General features: G+C 37.1%; 1 protein-coding gene across 1 annotated transcript; it reads left to right on the top strand.

Annotated features, from left to right (window-relative positions):
* Positions 1 to 4,461: 4,461 nt before the first annotated feature.
* Positions 4,462 to 14,101, top strand: LOC110210731 (interleukin-18-like). Its single transcript, XM_078146539.1, has 5 exons — positions 4,462 to 4,582; positions 5,862 to 5,867; positions 8,239 to 8,373; positions 10,693 to 10,829; positions 13,862 to 14,101. The coding sequence occupies exons 1-5, from the start codon at positions 4,462 to 4,464 to the stop codon at positions 14,099 to 14,101; spliced, it is 639 nt and encodes a 212-aa protein (XP_078002665.1).
* The last annotated feature ends 5,334 nt before the right edge of the window (positions 14,102 to 19,435 follow it).

Raw genomic sequence — 19,435 nt, 5'->3', positions numbered from 1 at the left:
TACTAATGCCATAGCCAAAACCTAGATCTTCCAAGTCAATGAAAAATTATAAGAATTCAAAAATAAAGTATATCAAGTACTGAGGGGCCACAATAAGGTCCACACAAGATATAGCAACCACCAATAAAAAGAAAAGAGCTTGGAATGTGATCATCCAAAAAGCTAACAATCAAGAATAACCTATCTAGCAAAACTAATTAATATTCTAAAGAGAAAAAATGGACTTTTAATAAAATAGATTTCCAAGTATTCCTGATAGAAAGGTCAGAATTAAGTAGACATTTGGAAATGGAAACACAAGAGCCAAGAGAAACATACAAAGATACAAACATTAATTTAATTGGAAGGCTATACATTGGGGTGATCTGTCTTTGTGCTAATAGATAAGAAACAAACATCTGCTCAGAACCTTAATATCTTTAAGGGTCTTAGAAAAAGGTAAATATAACAGAGAGCTTATGGGTGGTTTCATTATGCTTTGATGACATCAGAAGAAGTCAAAACTGGGAAAGATATGGGACTATAATTGCAAAGAAAGGTGGAGGATAGTGTGAGACATCATCATCACATACTAGAAATAAATAAAATGAAGAATATTTAATCATGGAGGAAAAGTGGTAGAGCAGGTAACCTATAAATCTCATTATCATCTGAATCAGAAAAAAAGAAGATTGAACACAATTACAAATACCCATACATATACATACACAAACATACATATAACTAACTTGGTATATAAATACATTAAACTCATTAGGCAAATAGGATGGGACAGAGACAAGGTAGGATTACAAAAGGGTTTAAGATAGAGGACAGAAAGGTAAAGTAATAAGCAAAACAAGTCAACTCTTGAAGAAACATAAAGGTGGAATTAAAAGGGATTATAAAGAGGGAGAAAAGCATAAGATAAGAGAATAGAGGGGAATTAATAGTCAATTGTAACAATGAATGGAATAAACTAACCCATAAAGTGGAAAAGGACAGCAAAATGTATTAGAAAACAGAATCCAGCCATTTGTTGTTAATAGGAAATATACTTGAAATATAAGATTAACATAGAGTTCAAATGAGAAGCTAAAGCAAAAATCTACATATGTAAAGGAAATTAATCAAATTGGAGGGAGAAATAGTAAAATTATAATAGTGAAGAACTTCAGTGTGCCCCCTTTCAAACACAGATAAATCTAATCTTTAAAAAAAGTTAAGAACCTGAACAGAACTTTAGCAAAATAAGAGGTGATAGGTTCTGGTGATTACTGAATGGGAATTGAAAAGAATTTACATGATGTTGTATATACCACCTTTTCAAAAACTGATCATGTATTAGGGCATAAAAACCTAACCAAAATATGTAGAAAAATTGAAATGCTGAACATATTGATCAAAGTTGGTAAAATTATATTCAATAAAGGGCCCTTGAAGAACAAATTTTAAAGCAATTGGAGTCTAAATAACACAATTCTAAGGAACTAGGGGTAGGACTCAAAATACAAATTATAGAAACAATAGACAATTTCATCTCAGAAAATGACAATAATGAATCAATACAACAAAACTCGTGGGATGTAGCTAAAGCAGTTCTTAGAGGAAAATTCATATCATTCTCATCAAAAAAGAAAAAACTTAATATCAACAAACTGTTTACACAATCCAAAAAACTTTGAATTGCTGCTTGACAGCAACACAGTAGAAATTATGAAATTTAAAGAAGAGAGATTAATAAAATTGAAATAAAAGCACTGGATTTATAAAAGGAGGAGGTAGTGGTTTGTTGTTGTGGTTTTTTTTAAATAAATAGGGAAGTTGATTTTCAAGGAGAGGAACACCAAATTATTTATATCAAAGATGAAAAAGGAGAATTCACAATTTAAGAGAAAATAAAGGAAACTATCAGAAATTGTTTGCCCAATGATATGCTGACAAAAATAATAGCTTAGAGGAAATGAATGAACATTTACAAAACATAAAATGCCCATATTTGCAAAAAGAAAAACAAAATATTTAAACAATCTGAAATCAGAAAAAGAAATTAAACAAGCCATAAAGGAACTACCAAAGAATAAAGCTTCATGTCCAGATGGATTTATAAGTGAATTCTATTAAACATTCAAAGAATAATCAATTCTAATATTATATAAAGTGTTTGCAATAAAGGGGAAAGAAGACACTTTTCCAGTCTCTTTCTATGATACAAATATGGTCTTGACACCAAAGACAGGAAAAGACAAAATAGAGAAAAAAATCTATAGATCAATATCCCAAATAAACATTGATGCAAAAATTTTAACTAAAATATTAGTAAGATAGCTACAATAATATATTAGAAATATACACCATAACTAGGTCGGATTTATACCAGGAATTTAGGGATGGTTTGACATGGGGAAGAGTATAAATACAATAAAACATTTTAATAATATAAATAATATAAACCACATGATTTTCTCCATCAATACTGAAAAATCTTTTGATGAAATACAGTCAGTACCCATTTCTATTGAAACTCTAGAAAGCATAGGAATAAGTGGTCCTTTCTTTAATATGGTAAATATTATCTATCTAAAACCAAGAACAAATTATTACATGTAACAAGAACAAGAGGAAAGGTGGGATATTAGTTATCCCCAAGATTTTTTAACATAGTCCTGGAAATAATTAATAGCCAGTATTTATATAGAATTTTAAGGTTTGTAAAGCACTTAATGAATACTATCTCATTTCATCTTCACAATAACCCTAAAAGAAAGATACTATTATTATCCCTATTTTATTTACACATGAGGAAACTGAGGCAAGTAATAGTTAAATGACTTATGTAGGGTCACATACCTAATAAGAGTTTGAGGCAGGATTTGAACTCAGGTCTTCCTGACTCTAAAGCTATGACTCTCCTCTGTGCCACCTAACTGTCCATAGAAATAGAAGTGCTGCTTGCAACAATAAGACAAGAAAGACAAACTGACAAAATAAGAATAAGGAAAGAAGAAAAGAATTATTGTTTTTTGTGGATGATATGATGGTTTACTTAGAAAATCCTACAAAGTCAACCAAAACATTAATAAAACAATAAATTTGGCAGAGCTTCAGGATATAAAATAAATTCACATAAATCATCAGTATTCCCATGTATTGCCAACAAAATCCTAAGAAGAACCTAGAAAGAGAAATTTAATTCAAAATAACTACAAAAAGCACAAAAATATTTGAGTCTATCTACCAGCTAGGTGGTACCATGGCTCAACTGGTGGACCTGAAATTAAGAAGTCTTGAGTTCAAATCTGACCTTAGACACTTAACTAGCTGCGTAACCCTGGGCAAATCACTTGACCTCTATTTAACTCAGTCTCCTCATCTTTAAAATGGGGATAATTATAACACCTACTTCTCAGAGCTGTTGTGATGATCAGATGAGATAATAATTGTTAAAGCATTTAGTACAATGTCCAGTTCATAGTAAGTGCTACATAAATGTTAGCTATTATTATTGTTGTTATTACCAAGATATATACAGGAACTAACTGTATGAATGCAACTTTGCAGAAATAAAGATAGACCTACATAACTGGAGAAATATTATCATGGGCAGTTTGAACAATTATAATAAACATGACAATGCTACCTTAATTAATTTTCTTATTCAGTGCCATAGCAATCATACTATCAAAATACAATTTTGTAGAATTAGGGGGGAAAAAATCATTTTGGAGAATAAAAGAATTTCAAGGCTAATAAAAAAAAAAGCAAGATGGGAAGGAAGAGTATCTCTTAGGACCAGATAACAATTAAATAATTAAAATCATTTGATAATAGTTAAAAAAAAAAATCCATAGAACAGATTAGAAACACAATATGCAGAATCAAGGGCAGCTAGGTAGCGAAGTGGATAAAGTCCCAGGCCTGGAGTCAGGAAGACTCATCTTCCTGAGTTCAAATCTGGCCTCAGACACTTACTAGCTATGTGACCCTGGGCAAGTCACTTTACCCAGTTTGCCTCAGTTTCCTCATCTGTAAAATGAGCTGGAGAAGGAAATGGCAAACTACTCCAGTATCCTTGCCAAGAAAACCCCAAATAGGGTCACAGAGAGTGAAACAACTCAATGACAACAAAAACATCCAGCCCCAGCACAACATTCAACTTGGGCTGTCCTTACTGCAAATACTCTATGATTTCCTCAGTCCAAAAAAAAAAATACAAATGTAAAATTAAAAAAAAAAAGAGAAGGGAAAAATTATATAGTCTCTGCCCTCAAGGAACTTACTATCTATCTGAGGGGAAAGGGGAATCAGACATCTACAGAAATAAACATGATTCAACGTAGAATGTGATGGTGCGAAAGGAGGAAGTCTAAACAAAGTATTCTAATAAATATAAGGAAGGAGAAAATTCGGAGACAGTACGAGGTGTCACGGGAACCTTATTTGTCCTTTAACACTGGGTCTCTGCTTCCACTAGGTGTTAAGATGGCAACTTCAGCTGATCATCCAGTAGCAACTTGTGCTGCAGAAATGAACTTTGATCTCGATCTTAATTCTATCGACATTGTGGACCTAGATCTTAGAGACGACACCCTCTATTTAATAGGTAAGTATCCCTACACATCTATATAAATCTAAATGACAGAACAGACCCACAGCTATAAGTAAATAACTTAGACACATAAGAATGCTTGTTGTAAAGATCTTTAATATCTGAGATCTTGGGCTCATCAGTTTGGGACGTGAGAGGTTATCAAGCCCAACTTCCTCATTTTATAGATTAGGAAACTAAAGCTCAGAAAGATTAAATAATTTACTCTGTCACACAGCCAGCAAGGGCCTGAGGTAGAATCTGAACCCAGATCTTCCTAACTTCAACACTCCCTCCTCTTTCTTCTACTGCTCATCTCCAAGGCTTGTTGTGAAAAAAAAAAAGTGATTTATAAACCCTCAGAGCTATGTGAAGTGAATCATCATCATTGTCAACATAAAGGCAGTATGATGTATAATAGATAGAGATCTGGCTTTGGAGTAAGAAAGACCTAGTTCAGGTCCTGACTCTGACACATAAATTGTATCTGTGTTCTAGGAAATAATTTGTAGAAAGGCTCCTGACCTTTACTGGTGAATGCAATTTCCTTACCTGGGAGCTCCCAATACCAATTAAATTATAGGTCCAGTGCCTATCCTATCATCATCTTGTGCAGAGTATTCTTATTTTGCCAATGACTCCATTGTAACATTGAAGATATATTCTACCTGAAAAATCTGGGCTTAAAGTTAAGTACAATACTTATAAGAGCTACCGATCTGGCCCACATTACCATACAACACTCAAATTCCAAAAAGTTTGAGAGGTGATATTTCTTGGGAAATTGGTGACATACTATGAATGCTTTAGTCCAGAATTCTTTTAAGTGACTTTCTGTTAAATGAAGGCTACCTGTTTGTAAAACACTTTGGCAAGTTAAAAGGTATCATTTTGATTACCCCAGAGAATCCACTTCACATAATTTTCTATGGATAGGTTTTCATTCCCTATGCCTCCCTCCACCATGGAAGTATCTCCATTTAAGGAATAAAAGCAATTAAATATCTAAAGACAGTTCCTCTGACCTATGGGAAACTGAAAGCTGGAATTTACAAAACTTGAATTAAAATTTCACAATTCAGTTTCCTAAGATGTTGGACCTAAATGGAATCCTTTCAGTTCTCTGGAAAAGGTTTCCTAAATGAGACAGTACCCAGCTATAGAAGCTATGGAAAATGGTGGGGAAAGAGGGAAGAGGGGGAGGGTGAAAGAAAGAGCTAAGAAATGAAAATGTGCTTGTTTTGTTCCAAGAATTTAATGGAATGTTTTCTCTTTCTTTTCTCCTTAGCTGAAGAGACAGGTAAAGAGTGAATTAATTTTTTTCTACTATTCTGTCTAAACTGGGGGAGTTGCTTGGCAGCACAGAGCCACCTGCCTTTGCCAACATACTTAGAACTGAAAGATATTGTCTGTACTTGGAGCAGATCTGGTTTGGGAAGCTGGATTCCTTCTCGGAAAAGGGTGTGGACCTTATGCATTCAGTGTCACTCCCATTGGGACCACTGATGCAAAAGATAAAGTGGTCAGCAAACACAAGTGCTTAGTATGTGCTAGGCACTGTGCTAAGCACCAGGGATACGCATAAATTAAGAGGAAAAAAAAAACAGTGTCTGTCCTCTAGGAGTCACTATCTAATGGGAGGAAAACATGCAAATAATTATGTACAAACAAGATTACACACACACATATACATACATACATAAGCATATCTGATCAACTGAAGGTATTCACAGAGGGAAGACCTTAACATTGAGGGAGACTAGGAAATGCTTCTGGCAGAAAGTAGTCTTTTAGCAGATACTTGAAAGAAGTCAGGGTAGTCAGGAAGCAGAGACAAGGAGGGAGAGAGGAGAATGTGGCAAAGTGTTCACCATCGCTCTGGAAACACTTTGGCTCTCTGAACCTCCCTTATGTGAGGTGAAGGTATACTTTCATGTTGGCTTCATCCAAGCAGAAAGTCATGGTTCTCAAGAATGGGGCAGAAGATTTGGAGACTGGTCTTTGGAGCCCACATAGGGGAAATAGGGAGACACGCCTAAAGACAGGAAAGTAGACCGTCCCTAAATGGAGAAGGGAGGACGTGGTGGGGAGGGAAGGAGGGAGATTTCCTTCAAGGAAAATGATTTAGACAAGAGGAACCTTATTTTTGCTTGGTTCCTTAGCCAGCAAATCTCTATAAGAGAAGCAAACACATAGCAGATAGCCCCTTTGGGAGGAGGGAATGATTGTTTCTTTGTTCAGCCCTGGTCCCTCCATCAGTCCCTTGGCGCTATTCAATGTCAATAGTTTCTCAGTTTTCTTAAGTATTCTTCCATAATGTAACTCATGATCAAAGACTCAAAATTATTTGCTTACACAGACAGCCCCCCAAATCACTATCCCTTTACTTTGTTTTACCTTTACTCAGAGGTTCTGCTAGAAACCTCAAAATAAAATAGTTTGTGTCTAATTTTTAAAGATCTAGGTTAGAAGGTCTCCAGTTCCCAAACAAGCATTAAAAGTAATAATACACATCAGGAATAGGAAAGCCTTTATTTCACACCAGAGAAAACGCAAAAAATACATAAAGGCTTCATGGTAGCCCACATACAATGGCTCCCTCCTGCTCCAGTGAGACACACCATCCTCTCAGGGATGTATAGTCCCTCAGATACATAGTACTGCCTGTGCCTTAGACTTTTCTTGGAAGAAAAATAAACTTGAAGTTGTTAGAGAGACAACTCTCGAATATTCCAGTGAGTCTCACTTTCTACTTCAGTGATATGATAGTGCTCCAGGTTTATGACACTATCCTAAAGTCTGGACTTACTCACTGTAAAACAAACTTGGAATTTCTAGAAAGGTAGTCCTCTTCCCACTGGCCCTGCACTGTCCTAATAATTCATGGTAACTGGAAACTCTCCCATATCATGTCTCAGTCCCTTGGCTCAGGCCTCTAGGTGCACAGCTACAGGCATAATCTTTATCTTCTGACAAGGCTGGTGCTGCCAGGAACTCCCTCTTCTTTCTCTGGAAGGCTATGAGTTAGTAATACACACCATTTGGCCAAGTAGTTTACATCTCTGGGGCTACCTTGTTGAAAACATATGCAACTGTGATGTTTTCTTCCACTATCTCTGTAAGTCTGTGTTCAGGAGCTATCCCTAGGTCACCATTTCCCTACCTGCTGTCATTTCCTATAATTATTAGTTAAGAGGCTGTCATCTCTGAAGCTGGGGGGAGGGGTTTCAGTAAATCAGTCCCTCAGAGGCTTTACCAGAATGCAAACAAATTGATCAAGAGATTTCCCTGAATAGCTCCTTACACTCTCAATTTAATTCAATTCAACAAGACTTTAATAAACATTATTGGTGCAAAGGACTATGACAAAAATTAAAAATAGCCCCTGCCCTCAAGGAACGTACAGTCTATAGATAGGAAGGAATTTCCTGTTTTCTGCTTGGTGTTGCTGAGGCAGTCATTCATATTCCTTAAAGAATGCACCTTTCTCTATGTATGTCATTCTCTTGTTAAAAGGGTTAAAAGTGAAACCCCACTTTATCATAGATTCTTCTGTATCAGGAAACTACCATTAATCACTCTGGAGAACTGAAATTTAAGAGAGGTTTGCTAATAGACATGAAAATCTCTCACTTCTAAGTGTGTACTTAATGCATATTTGTTTAAAACAGTTAAACAGGAATTCAGCAAGATTCCCAAAGGGAACCGTTGTGCCATCTTACGAAACATGAAGGGCAGAGTTCTTGTAATAGTCAAAGAAGGGAAAATGGCTGTATTTGAGGAGATGTCTGATTCAGAGATTACAGGTATGTTTGGGTTTTTTGTTTGCTCGTTTTTGTTTTTGTTTTGAACCACCATTACAGAAATCTGAGAATTAAAGGACTGGAAAAGATCTTAGAGATGTTTTTCTCTCACTTCCTGGAAGAGAAAAATCCTTCCTTGAAAAACAGGGCCATAAGAGTAAGCTATGACCCACGGTCAAAGAACACATTAAGTAGGACTAAAAGCCTAGATATCTATCCTGACTCTTGGATAAGTGATCTCTCTACCATACATACCACTGCTGCCCTTTTCCCTCTGTTCCATGTTGTCAATGACCTCTCCAGGCCTTGCTAGCCTCAAACTTAAAAAGAAGGGAAAGGAATAGGTCCAGCTCAACTCCATTAATAACAAAGGGCACCTATTCCTCTGGCTGTTGATGTGGGTTTTGATTATTGAGCACACTGCAAGGGCTTTCATTTGAGAATCCCAGCTGGCACATACAGATCTGTTGTAGAGAATAAAGAGTGTAATCTGATCCACAGCATGCTGTTAGTATGGACTCCCATTGGCTAAATAGAAGCCTTTGCAATCATTAAATGAATTATGTCAAAGCATATTAAAATTGGAAGGAATCTTAATATTTATCTAGTCTGATTTATAGCCTTCTACCTAATGCAGAAAGCCTTTCTACAAGTGTTCCTTAGTGATGGTCATCCAACCTCTACGTGAACCTTCAATAATTCGCTCCTTCACAATGCAACTCATTCCATTTCCAAATAGCTCTAATTATTAGTAAGCTCTACCTCATGCTGCATCAAAATCTGACTTTCCAGAACAGTGTTCCAGTGTTTCCTTTTGAGTGCCAAACAGAATAGGCTTAATTCTTTTTCCACATGACAAGCCCTTTGGATATTTGAAAATCACTGCCATGCCCTACTCCTTACTCTCCTCTTCTCCTGGTTAAATGTACTCTGCTCCTTCAAACATTCTCCAATGTCCTGGTCTCCAGACCTCTCCCCACACCACCATCCAGGTGATACTCCTCTAGAAGAAATCTAGCTTGTTAATGTCCTTTCTAAAAGCTTTACCCAGAGTTCAACACAGCATTCTAGATATGACTCAGACAAAATGAAGAGGGGATTTATTACCATACCTACCTTAATCTACACACAGTAACTCTATTGAAAGTGGCCTAAGTTTGCATTGACTTCTTTGATAGTCTCCATATTAAACCTCCAGTCAACTGAAACCTCTAGTCTTTTTTTATATGAACTGAAAGCCTGTTCTCCTCAATTCTGTATTTGGGCTATTGCATTTTTTCTAACCTAAATGAGAGACTTTACATTTAGCCCTGTTGATTTTGGTCCATTATTCCAGCTTATTGAAACCTTTTTATATCTTAATTCCTTCACCCAAGATAATAATTATCCCTCCAAACTTTGAGCCGTCTTTGGACATTACTATTACGTCTTTATCAAGGTCATTAACATAAAAATATGGCCAAAGACAGGGCATATTACTAAACCTGTGTCTTTAGTTGAACCCTGCCTGATCTATTAATAAATACAGCACAATATTTAACCAATGACAAAACTAACCAGCTGTGTCACCATTCAGCCCACCTTACTCTTATCCACAAAAATAAACAGACTTGTCAAATGATGTGCTGAAATATATACATATATATGCATACACATCCACATATAAACACATAAATGGATGTGTATGCATATATACATGCATACATACAAAATTCTTCTGGTATATTAATCTTAAAACTTTAGCAAAAAGAAGTAGTATGGCATGGTGGAGAAAGGGCTGGCCTTGCATGGAGAAAGATCCTGGATTCTTGTCCCAATCCTTCCAAATATAGGCAGTGAGACCCTGGGAAAGTCACTTAACCTTTCAATGTTCTAGGCACCTCCCTAAGACTGTAAGTTGCAAAGAAGGTGCCAACTTGCATTGATGTCACCAAGATCACTCATCCCTCAGCCAGGAATTCCCTATCCCAATAAACTCACAAGACCAGATCCTCTGGTAATATCAGCAAAAAAAAAAAATCAATCAATATAATTGGTAATGACTTCTAAATGGATCTCTAGTTCCTAGAAGAACTGGGCTGAAAAAGCCTTCAATCCATTAAAGGATTTTATTGGGGATAGATGCTAAGCTTTCTAGACTATTATTTCCAGGATGTACTTTTATCCCAAATCTCAGTTACCTTATTTATTTTAATAAGCCACACAAAAATCAATATTTTCATAGTCCCTTCTGTGACTATCCCATAAAGACTATTCTTAAAAGCTAAAGAGCTGTAAAGATTCTTCTGAATAGAACTCTAATTTATAAATGTTTATCCTCAGCCAATGCACCTCGGACTCAATTTATAATACAACATTATAAAGAGACCCTCCCCAAAGGGTTAGCTGTAGCCATCTCTGTGAAGACTGAAAAAAAGACTTATACACTCTCCTGCAAAGACAAAAAACTTCATTTTAAGGTAAGAATGAGCCCGTTTGTCCTTAGTTTCATGTCTAGGAAAACTTGGGGAAAAAAATAACTTGTTTCAAAGTCCAAATCCAGTTCCCAAAGGAAGAAGAACAAAGGCTGGAACCATAAGAGCAGAGAGTCGTCCATACCTGCCTAACTCAACGAGCAGCATCAGCTATATGCTGGGACCATAGCTGGGTCTGTGCCCAGTACCTGTTGCAAAATCCACACCATCTACACAATTAGCTAACACATATATCATGGAATAGGATCTCTAGAGCTGGACAGGACCTTAGAGGTCATCTAATCTAGCACCCCCATTCCCCAGTTTATTTTACAGAGGAAGAAACTGAGGCTCAGGGTGGAGTGAAATAACTTTCCCAAGGTAGAAAATAGAATTTGAACCCAGGTCTTCCAACTCCACACCTAGAGTTTTGGTCATTGCACCACTGCCAGGGCAACTAGCAACACAACCCTAGGTCAGTTCACAAAGCCCCCAGCAATGTGTCATTCCTGGATAGATCTCAAATGTTTGCCTCACATAGATAGTAAATAGTACCCACATCCATAAAGGAGACATATATCTTTCTCACTCAGGAAATTCAAAAGCATAGACCATCACCCTTTCAAGAATGAATGTCCATGCAGTCAATTCTCCATTATTCACACATCCATTGTGTGCTCCAAATATCAATCAACCTATGAGCATTTATTAAGCACCCACTATGGACTAGACACAATGCTAATCACTGGAGATACAAAAACAAAAGTGAAAAAATGTTTGTCCTATATTTATACATCATATATGCATATATGTGTACACATATAAACATATATGCATATATACAGTATAAGTATATAAAAAATAGATACAAAGTATAGGGTTGGGAGAGAGAAGTACTTGCAACTGAGGGGATAAGCAAAGAAGGTGACATTTGAGCTAAGCCATAAAAGAAACTAGAGATTCTAAGAAAAGGTTTGAGGGAGGCAAAGAGATGGGGGAGTGCATTCCATGCATGGGATATCTGCCAAATACCGGAACAAAGACATAGCTATTGCCCTCAGTTAAAGATAGTTAACAAAGCAAATCTGCCCAAGGGGGAGAAAATCACTTAAAGTATCTCAGAGTCAAATAGAAAAGTTTTTGGGGTTTTGTTTTTTTTTCCCAATGACCCCTGTTTTAAGCTATGAAATCCACTTAGAATGAGCCTAGCTGATGGTTTCTTCCACTTCTAACATTCTATAAGGCAAATAAAGCTGTGCAGGATTCTCCCTCCCCATTCAATTTTGATCCAGACCAAATTAGGCTAAAGTGAACACCAAGGCCAAGATCAAAGGGAGAAAGAAAAGCAATAGCTAATTTTTGTGTAGGCCTTATGGCTTACAAAGTATTTTATCTCCTTTGGTTCTCTGGAAAGTTCTGTGAGGTAGGAAATGCAAGAAAACACAGAACCTGACTTTTCAAAGCTAGAACGGACCTTAGGACTCATCTAGTCTAACTCCCCTTTTTACAGATGAAGAATATAAAGCCAAGAGGTTTAATGATTTCCCCAAAGTCACACAGATATGAAATAGAAGACTAGATGGGTTCTTCTTCTTCTTGTTGAGTTATTTCAGTCGCATCTGACTCTTCATGACCCCATTTGGGGTTTTCTTGGCAAAGATACTAGAATGGTTTGCCATCCCCTTCTCCAGCTCATTTTACAGATGAAGAAAGTAAGGGAAACAGGGTTAAGTGACCTGCCCAGAGTCACACAGCTAGGAAGTGTCTGAGGCTGCATTTGAACTCAGGACTTCCTGACTTTGGGGCCTGAGATCTATCTACTGTGCCACCTGGATGCTGCTGGGCTCTCCTCAATTCTAGACCAGTCTAGCTTCTGCTCATCCCATTGCATTTCACAAAACAGCAGCTTAAGGGAGGTGCCTGGAAAAAGAGGGAGAGATGTCTTTGTACTGATGGGGAGATCTATATGTTGATTTTATGTGTGCATGGGACTACAAAGTCAGGAAACTGATTTCAACAAGCCAGGCAAAATTTCAATCTTTTTTACCTTATAGTGAGTACCAGCTAAAGACCTACAACTCAGAGGCAGAGTCAGGCTGGCTGTTTGCAATTACTGTTTTCCTTTCTAGATGCTCATCAACTATCTTTTTAATGATCTGGTCTAGAATTTTTTCCTGGAATTGAAAGATTTGAGTTGGGGGGAGGGAAGAAGGGAGGAATTACTATTAAGTGGAGGGGGTGTGTGTGTGTGTGTGTGTGTGTGTGTGTGTGTGTGTGTGTGTGGTGTATGTTTGTGTATGTGTGTGTGATGGGTGTGTGGGTATGGTGTGTGTGATGTGTGATATGTGTGGTATGTGTGGGTGGGTGGGTGTGCACCCACACAAGAGTGCATAGGTACACTTGTGCATAAGGAGAAGAGTGCTAAGCCGAAGTGCTCAACATAACGGTCAAGGAATAGGAAAGGTGAGTGGCTTGCCCAGACAGAGTGCTGCCTCCAAGGTCACGACCATATTAATTTTTTAAACATTAAGAAATGTTATAGAATCTCCCAGAGTGTTTAGGAGTGATATAAAGTCTCATCTCACCTGGTCAATTAGTAACATTGGAGTGCATGACCAGAGGTGATTGGACAGTGAGCAGCTAGGCCATAAAATTTTGCCTGGGGTGGGGGCTAGGGAGCAGTGGGGGTTACTTGGATCATCTTCCAGTCCCTACTGATGGAGGAACATAATCTGAAGTGACTATTGCCCTCCTGGAGTGCTATCTGCCTGGCAGCAGATAAAGTCTCATCTAGGTGGTAGAGGAGAGGCAGGGAATGTCCCAAAAGTGTAATAAGGGGCATGAATGCACAGAGGATGGAGCTACATGATTTCATGGAGGTAACTCACATACACGGAGACTTTCCTTCCCATATTCTAACAGAAGTCTCTGCCTCAGTGTGGTATCTATACAAGGATTTTCCTTCCTCAGACTCTCTATGGCCCATAATAACAACATCTAGAATGTTTTCTTTTCTTTTTTTTTTTCCTCCTCTACAGGAAGGTGCTGCCCCAGACAAAATTGATGGCAAAGAACAGGATGTCTTATTCTACCAAGAGAGAATTCCAGGCCATGATGACAAGATGCAATTTAAATCTTTTTTGTACTCAGAATACTACCTGGCATGTAAGCAGGAAAAAAAGGGCATTTTTAAACTGATTTTAAAGAAAGGGTGCCAAGATGAGGAAGGATCTACAAAATTCATTGTACATTATGAATGTAAGAAAATAGGCTCGTAGAAAGATAGTTTTAAATCCTGGAAAATATCTTAAGGATAGCAGCATTACACTGGGGTCTTAAACTGCAAAAAAACTAAGTAAAGATATACTCACAGAGGGATTATTTAATCACGCTTATGGGGGAGTTTGGCATAGAAAAACTATATTTAGGTCTCTAAGTTAAAAAAACTACAAGTTAGATTTAATTTAAAATAATAGTAGTAACAGTGAAAGAGGGTAGCTTTCAATTTGTGATTCTCTCATATATGATATTATTGTAAAATATAAATATAAGAAATAGAATTGTTGCTCATAAATCCAATGTATCCAATAATGCAAGTCTGAATTACAACTGAGTCAGAAAATTATCCTGAGTGCAATGTTCCACATGGAGGGATGTAGTGAGTTACCAAGATCGGCTGAAGCAGATTTTTTGCTACATAATGCCTAAGAGCTTACTAATCAGAGCTTCTATCAACAACAATGATATTTAAGATATTTTTATTTGATTCATGGATATTCATGGCCAAAGAAAGCATTGTCTTCTGGCTAACATTCTTAAAATGAGCCTCTCCATATTTAGCTGGGCTAGTCTTCAGAGGGTAGCTGCATACTGTCTCCAGGACTATTTAAAGTCTTTCTACCCTGGTAGAATCTGCCAGAGTTTATGCCAGGATGGCATTGCCTTCGAAAGCCCATTATCACCTCTAAACAACACTGAGGTATCAGAGCAGTAGCTCAGAGATACAGATAGAGAAATACATGGAGATAGAGATTATTTAAATAGAGATAAAGATATAGAGACAGAGATAGAAATAGAAATAGAAATAGAGATATACAACTTCGTGTTTACAAAAAGCAATCACTTCACAACAACTCTGTGAGTCAGGCAGCATAAAGTCTTGTCTTATTATTATTATTACCCAAAAAAAGAGAAAATGAGACCTCAGAAAGTTGTTAAGGAACTTGCCAGTGATCACACAGCCAATAAGTATCAGAGCTGAGACTTAAAATCAAGGCTTCTGACAACAATCCCCATGTTTTTTCCACTCTTAACATCTTGCTTCTCGCAAAGCGTCAGATGCCAGCATATGCTTCAGTATGCACTTTCACTCCCCCAATGGATGGTGAGCCAAAATCAGTTACATAACAGTTGAACACATGCCTTCCTTTTTGATCGGCCTAGCCATGACAAAAGCATCGAGGCACTGTCTTTTGGGGGACTTCCTGAAGCATTCCATCCAAGGCATAGCTGAAGCCTTGCAAACCTTGAGAACATACCTCGGGTCCCTGCCAATTTCATAACTAGAACAGCTTGACCCTTCTCTCACCGCCTTCAGTATTCTGGCTTCAATCCCTGATCAGTCCCTAATTTCCTGTTCCAATCTCATCCTCTAGTTCACAATTGTGAACCAAACCCCAAACTAACTGATTTAAGTTGATATTTTATTTAAAAGGGAAGGGTAAAGTTATATAAGACTACAGCATATGGTAGGCACTAACAAAATTACCTTTCCAGGAATAGGCTCTCTCACATTTCATTGTGAATTGCTCGGTTGCTCTCCAAAAAAGATTTCTTGCTCTGTTTAGTTTCCCTGGATATGTCAGTCCAATCAGATACTTCGTGGCATCAGGAATGCCCTAATATCTGGCCTGACGTCCACATTTTCTTACGGCCAACCCCAAATGGCATCTGTCCTTTTCAGGACCCAATGTACTGGACTTGGCTCTGGTAGGCTTCTGACTCCCTGGGTTTTGGTCATAGCTAAATTTATAAACAATGCCCCTTCCCTTTGTTCAATTAGGAAATCACTCCAATGGTGATAATTTGGTCTGGTCACTCCTCTTCCAACACTATAATAAATTCCAAAGAAACTGAAATAACATTTTCATAAAAGTCTAAAGAAATGTAGTGATGTAGTGATGAAAGGGAGATAAAATCTTTACAAGTGAATCATCAGAAATGAGCAGAAATAACGTTGATTATAGATCAAGTATATAAAGTTCAGTTATATAAAAACTAAAAACTTTCACGGCACAAGAAGTAATAAAACTAAGATAAAAAGAAAATATCCATGATAAATATGATGGATAAATGTTGGGTTCCACATTGTATAGGTAATACAATATAAGCCTATGATGGTAGCACCCAATCTCCAATGGACAAAAATAGTCAAAGGATTTTAAAAAACAATTCAACAAAGAAGGAAAATAAATAATAAAGTGAGAAAATGATCAAATGTTAAAACAAATGCAAATTAAAATAGTTAGGAAAGATCAATAATATTTTGTCCTCTATTTTCACATTAAATTAACAAACAGAAGAAAAAGAGAGGAGAAAGGGGGGAGAGGAAGAGAGTGGAGAGAGATAGAATATATAAAGTCCATTACTGGCAGAGTGTGGGGAAGCAGGTACACTCAAATGCCAGTGGTGGCAATGCACATAAGGACAATCTTTTTGGAGAGCTATCAGTTAATTTACAATAAAAGTCGACAATCTAATCATGTCTTTTGATCTTATCCATTACTAGGAATGTATTACAGGGAAAGCATTCAAAATACAAGACAATCTGCTTATGCAGAGATTTCTTAGTATGCTACATTTACACTAGCTAAAAAAAATACCTACATGTCCAAAGTTTGGGGAATAACAGGGCAGGCTGGAATATATTGATGAAATTGAGCATCACATTGGCATTAAGAAGAACAAACATGAAGTGTATACAGAAATAGGGAAAAGTCTATGTAAAATCATTCAAAATGAAAGAACTCAAAATGAAGTGTATATATTTGCTTACAGCTATGTGTAATTGTGATTAAAAGGACCAGAAGTTACAAGTGCTGCACTTTGTTGTTGTTGTTCTGGTGTTTATGTTTTATTTTTACTAAAAATGTGATTGACTATTCAATCAACAAAAATCTTCCCCCACACACATACCCCAAATCAGTAAATTCTTTTGAAAATTAACACAGAATGAACAGAGGAAAAGATATGCTGACAAAAAAAAAAATGAAATTGAGCAGAGATTTCTCATCATTTGACAACAAAGTCCTGGAGCATTGCCAGGACTTAAGATACGAGTGACAGGTCCTTGACCAGGGACGTCTTGTAAGTACCAGAAAAAATATTATTGGCCTGGAGACTTACAGATCTGATCAAGAGGGCTTCAAAATGAAAAAAAGAGAGATAGGAAAGAAATTAACATTAAGTCCGATACTACAGCACATATTAGGCATAACATAGGAAAGAAAAGGTTAATAGAGAGGCCAAGTAATTGACAAGAAACAGTATACAAGAAGGAGGGGTTAATACTTCCTATGGAGTCAGCTATCTAAGCAGAAATACCAAGAACAACAACAAAAAAAGGTAGAAAATAAACTATTCTAAAGATCTTAATGTAAGAAGGCAAAATTGAATTTGTAGAGAAAAAACTTACTGTGATATGACTCATGATCAGAAAAGACATATGGAAAGGTACACTTTGTATGAAAAAAACAGATTAAGTTGGGAAGAAGGTAGTGGTAAACTTATTGTACATCAAGAAAATATATTCCTGAAATGCTATCCACATCCAAAGAAAGAACTATGGAGTTGGAATGCAGATCAAAGCATACTATTTGCGATTTTTTTTTCTTCTGTTGAGTTTTGTTTCCTCTTTCTGGTGGTTCCTCCTATCGGTTCTAATTCTTACTTACAACATCACCAAAGTGAAAATATGTTTAATATCAATGTATATGTATAGTCTATATCAGATTGTGTGCCGTCTTGGGGAGGGTGGTAAGGAGGTAGGGGGAGAAAAATTTTAAACTCAGAAGCATGTGGAAGTGATTGTTGATAAATCAAAATTAATTATTTTTTTTTAAAAAAGAAAGAAAATATATTCCTGTAAGGAACTCTACAGACCAGAAGGAAGAAGTATCACTGACAGTATTTGGTGAGAACCAATAGAAGCTCACCAAAGCAATATTGTTGGTAGCAGGACACTACAGACCAGGTCAAAATGAAGGAAGTGAATGAGAAATAGAAACAGAACACAAAGCTGACATGAAGGCATAGGTTAGTGATAGGGTACTTAGACTCTCCAGATAGCTTCCAGAGTTCTATCTCCTAAAAGCAAAGTTGCTGACAAATTCTCAACTTTTCTTAATGCTTTAATTTTTCAAAAGTTAGAAGAAGCAATGAGGTAAATATTATTCTAGACTTGAGTTTTACCAATAGGAAGGAACTGGTTCATGAAGTAGAAATAAGAGGTATCTTGGGTAGAAGTGTCTACTCTGTTTTGGAATCCATGTGCAACATTCACTTGGGGTATTGATATTTAGTTTGATCTCACTGTGCATTCACATTGGGGGGGAGGAGGGAATTCCAGTCAAGGGGTTTGAACAACTCAGAATGCAATATCTGACTTAGTCAGCAGATGGCACTCTACTGTTCCTCTCTGCCACACAAGCACAAAAACCTTATACCAGAACGGGTTAAAAAAAGGGGGTAGAGGTGGGCAGAGGGGGATGTAGGAAATGGAATAAGCATTTATATATGCTAGGCACTGTGCTAAGTATTTTACAAATGTTATCTCATTTTATTTACTCCCAGTCCATAATATCTTTCCTGGATATTATATTATTTTGAAAGATCACTCAAAATCTACAAATATTCAAGTTGCTGCCCTAAAATAGTACAGACTTCACATTTGGGCTTAAAAATCAGCTTGTCCTTTCTGAAATGCTACTGATGTCCAAGATATAATCTAGGAGATAAAATTAAAGTATTAAAATATGGATATTAATTGTTTGGTTTTGGTTTGATCTTTTTTTGTTTTGTGGTGTTTTTTTTTCCCAAGAAACTTATTTCTCCAAATCAGTAGCAAACAGAAATGAGAGAAGGTATACATTGGAGAATACATATATATATCAGACAACACAGAGTAAAGGAGTTCTCTCACTGGGAGCCAGCTAATAGCTCGCTCAACAGAGAGTGTTCCAGATCTTATCCCTGGGGCAGTCCCCCAAAGTCTCCGAGGTAGCAAGCTGGGGTAGGGACATGATGGAGATTGCCAGCTCCTCTCATGTTGGCTTTTTCCCAGTCTTTTCCTTCAGCAACCTGAAGTGGGGCTGGCCTCATACATTTTTCTTCTCAAAGCTGGAAGCCACAAGTGCCCCAGGGGGCTTGAAGCCTCAATAGAACCTGAAGAAGTCAGAAGAGATGTCCTTTCTCACACTCACCAACTCCACCCCACCCCTGTCACAGGGAATGGCTGCCAGCCCAGGTGTAGACCCACAAGTCTACAATGATCCTGATGGTCAGTCCATACCAATTTAGACCAGCTCGAGTGTAGAAGCAGAAAGATCAGTCAG

The sequence above is a fragment of the Phascolarctos cinereus genome, unplaced genomic scaffold, assembly GCF_003287225.1.
Source record: "Phascolarctos cinereus isolate Bilbo 61053 unplaced genomic scaffold, phaCin_HiC Scaffold_726;HRSCAF=1367, whole genome shotgun sequence".
NCBI lineage: Eukaryota > Metazoa > Chordata > Mammalia > Diprotodontia > Phascolarctidae > Phascolarctos > Phascolarctos cinereus.
This window is presented reverse-complemented; position numbering and strand designations above follow the sequence as displayed.

Bases quoted from the DNA above. Each gene is read 5' to 3' on its own strand.
- LOC110210731 (XM_078146539.1), top strand. From the start codon at position 4,462: ATGGCAACTTCAGCTGATCATCCAGTAGCAACTTGTGCTGCAGAAATG. The intron at 8,374-10,692 runs GTATGTTTGGGT...GTTTATCCTCAG, and splicing joins GTCTGATTCAGAGATTACAG to CCAATGCACCTCGGACTCAA. The intron at 10,830-13,861 runs GTAAGAATGAGC...CCTCCTCTACAG, and splicing joins ACAAAAAACTTCATTTTAAG to GAAGGTGCTGCCCCAGACAA.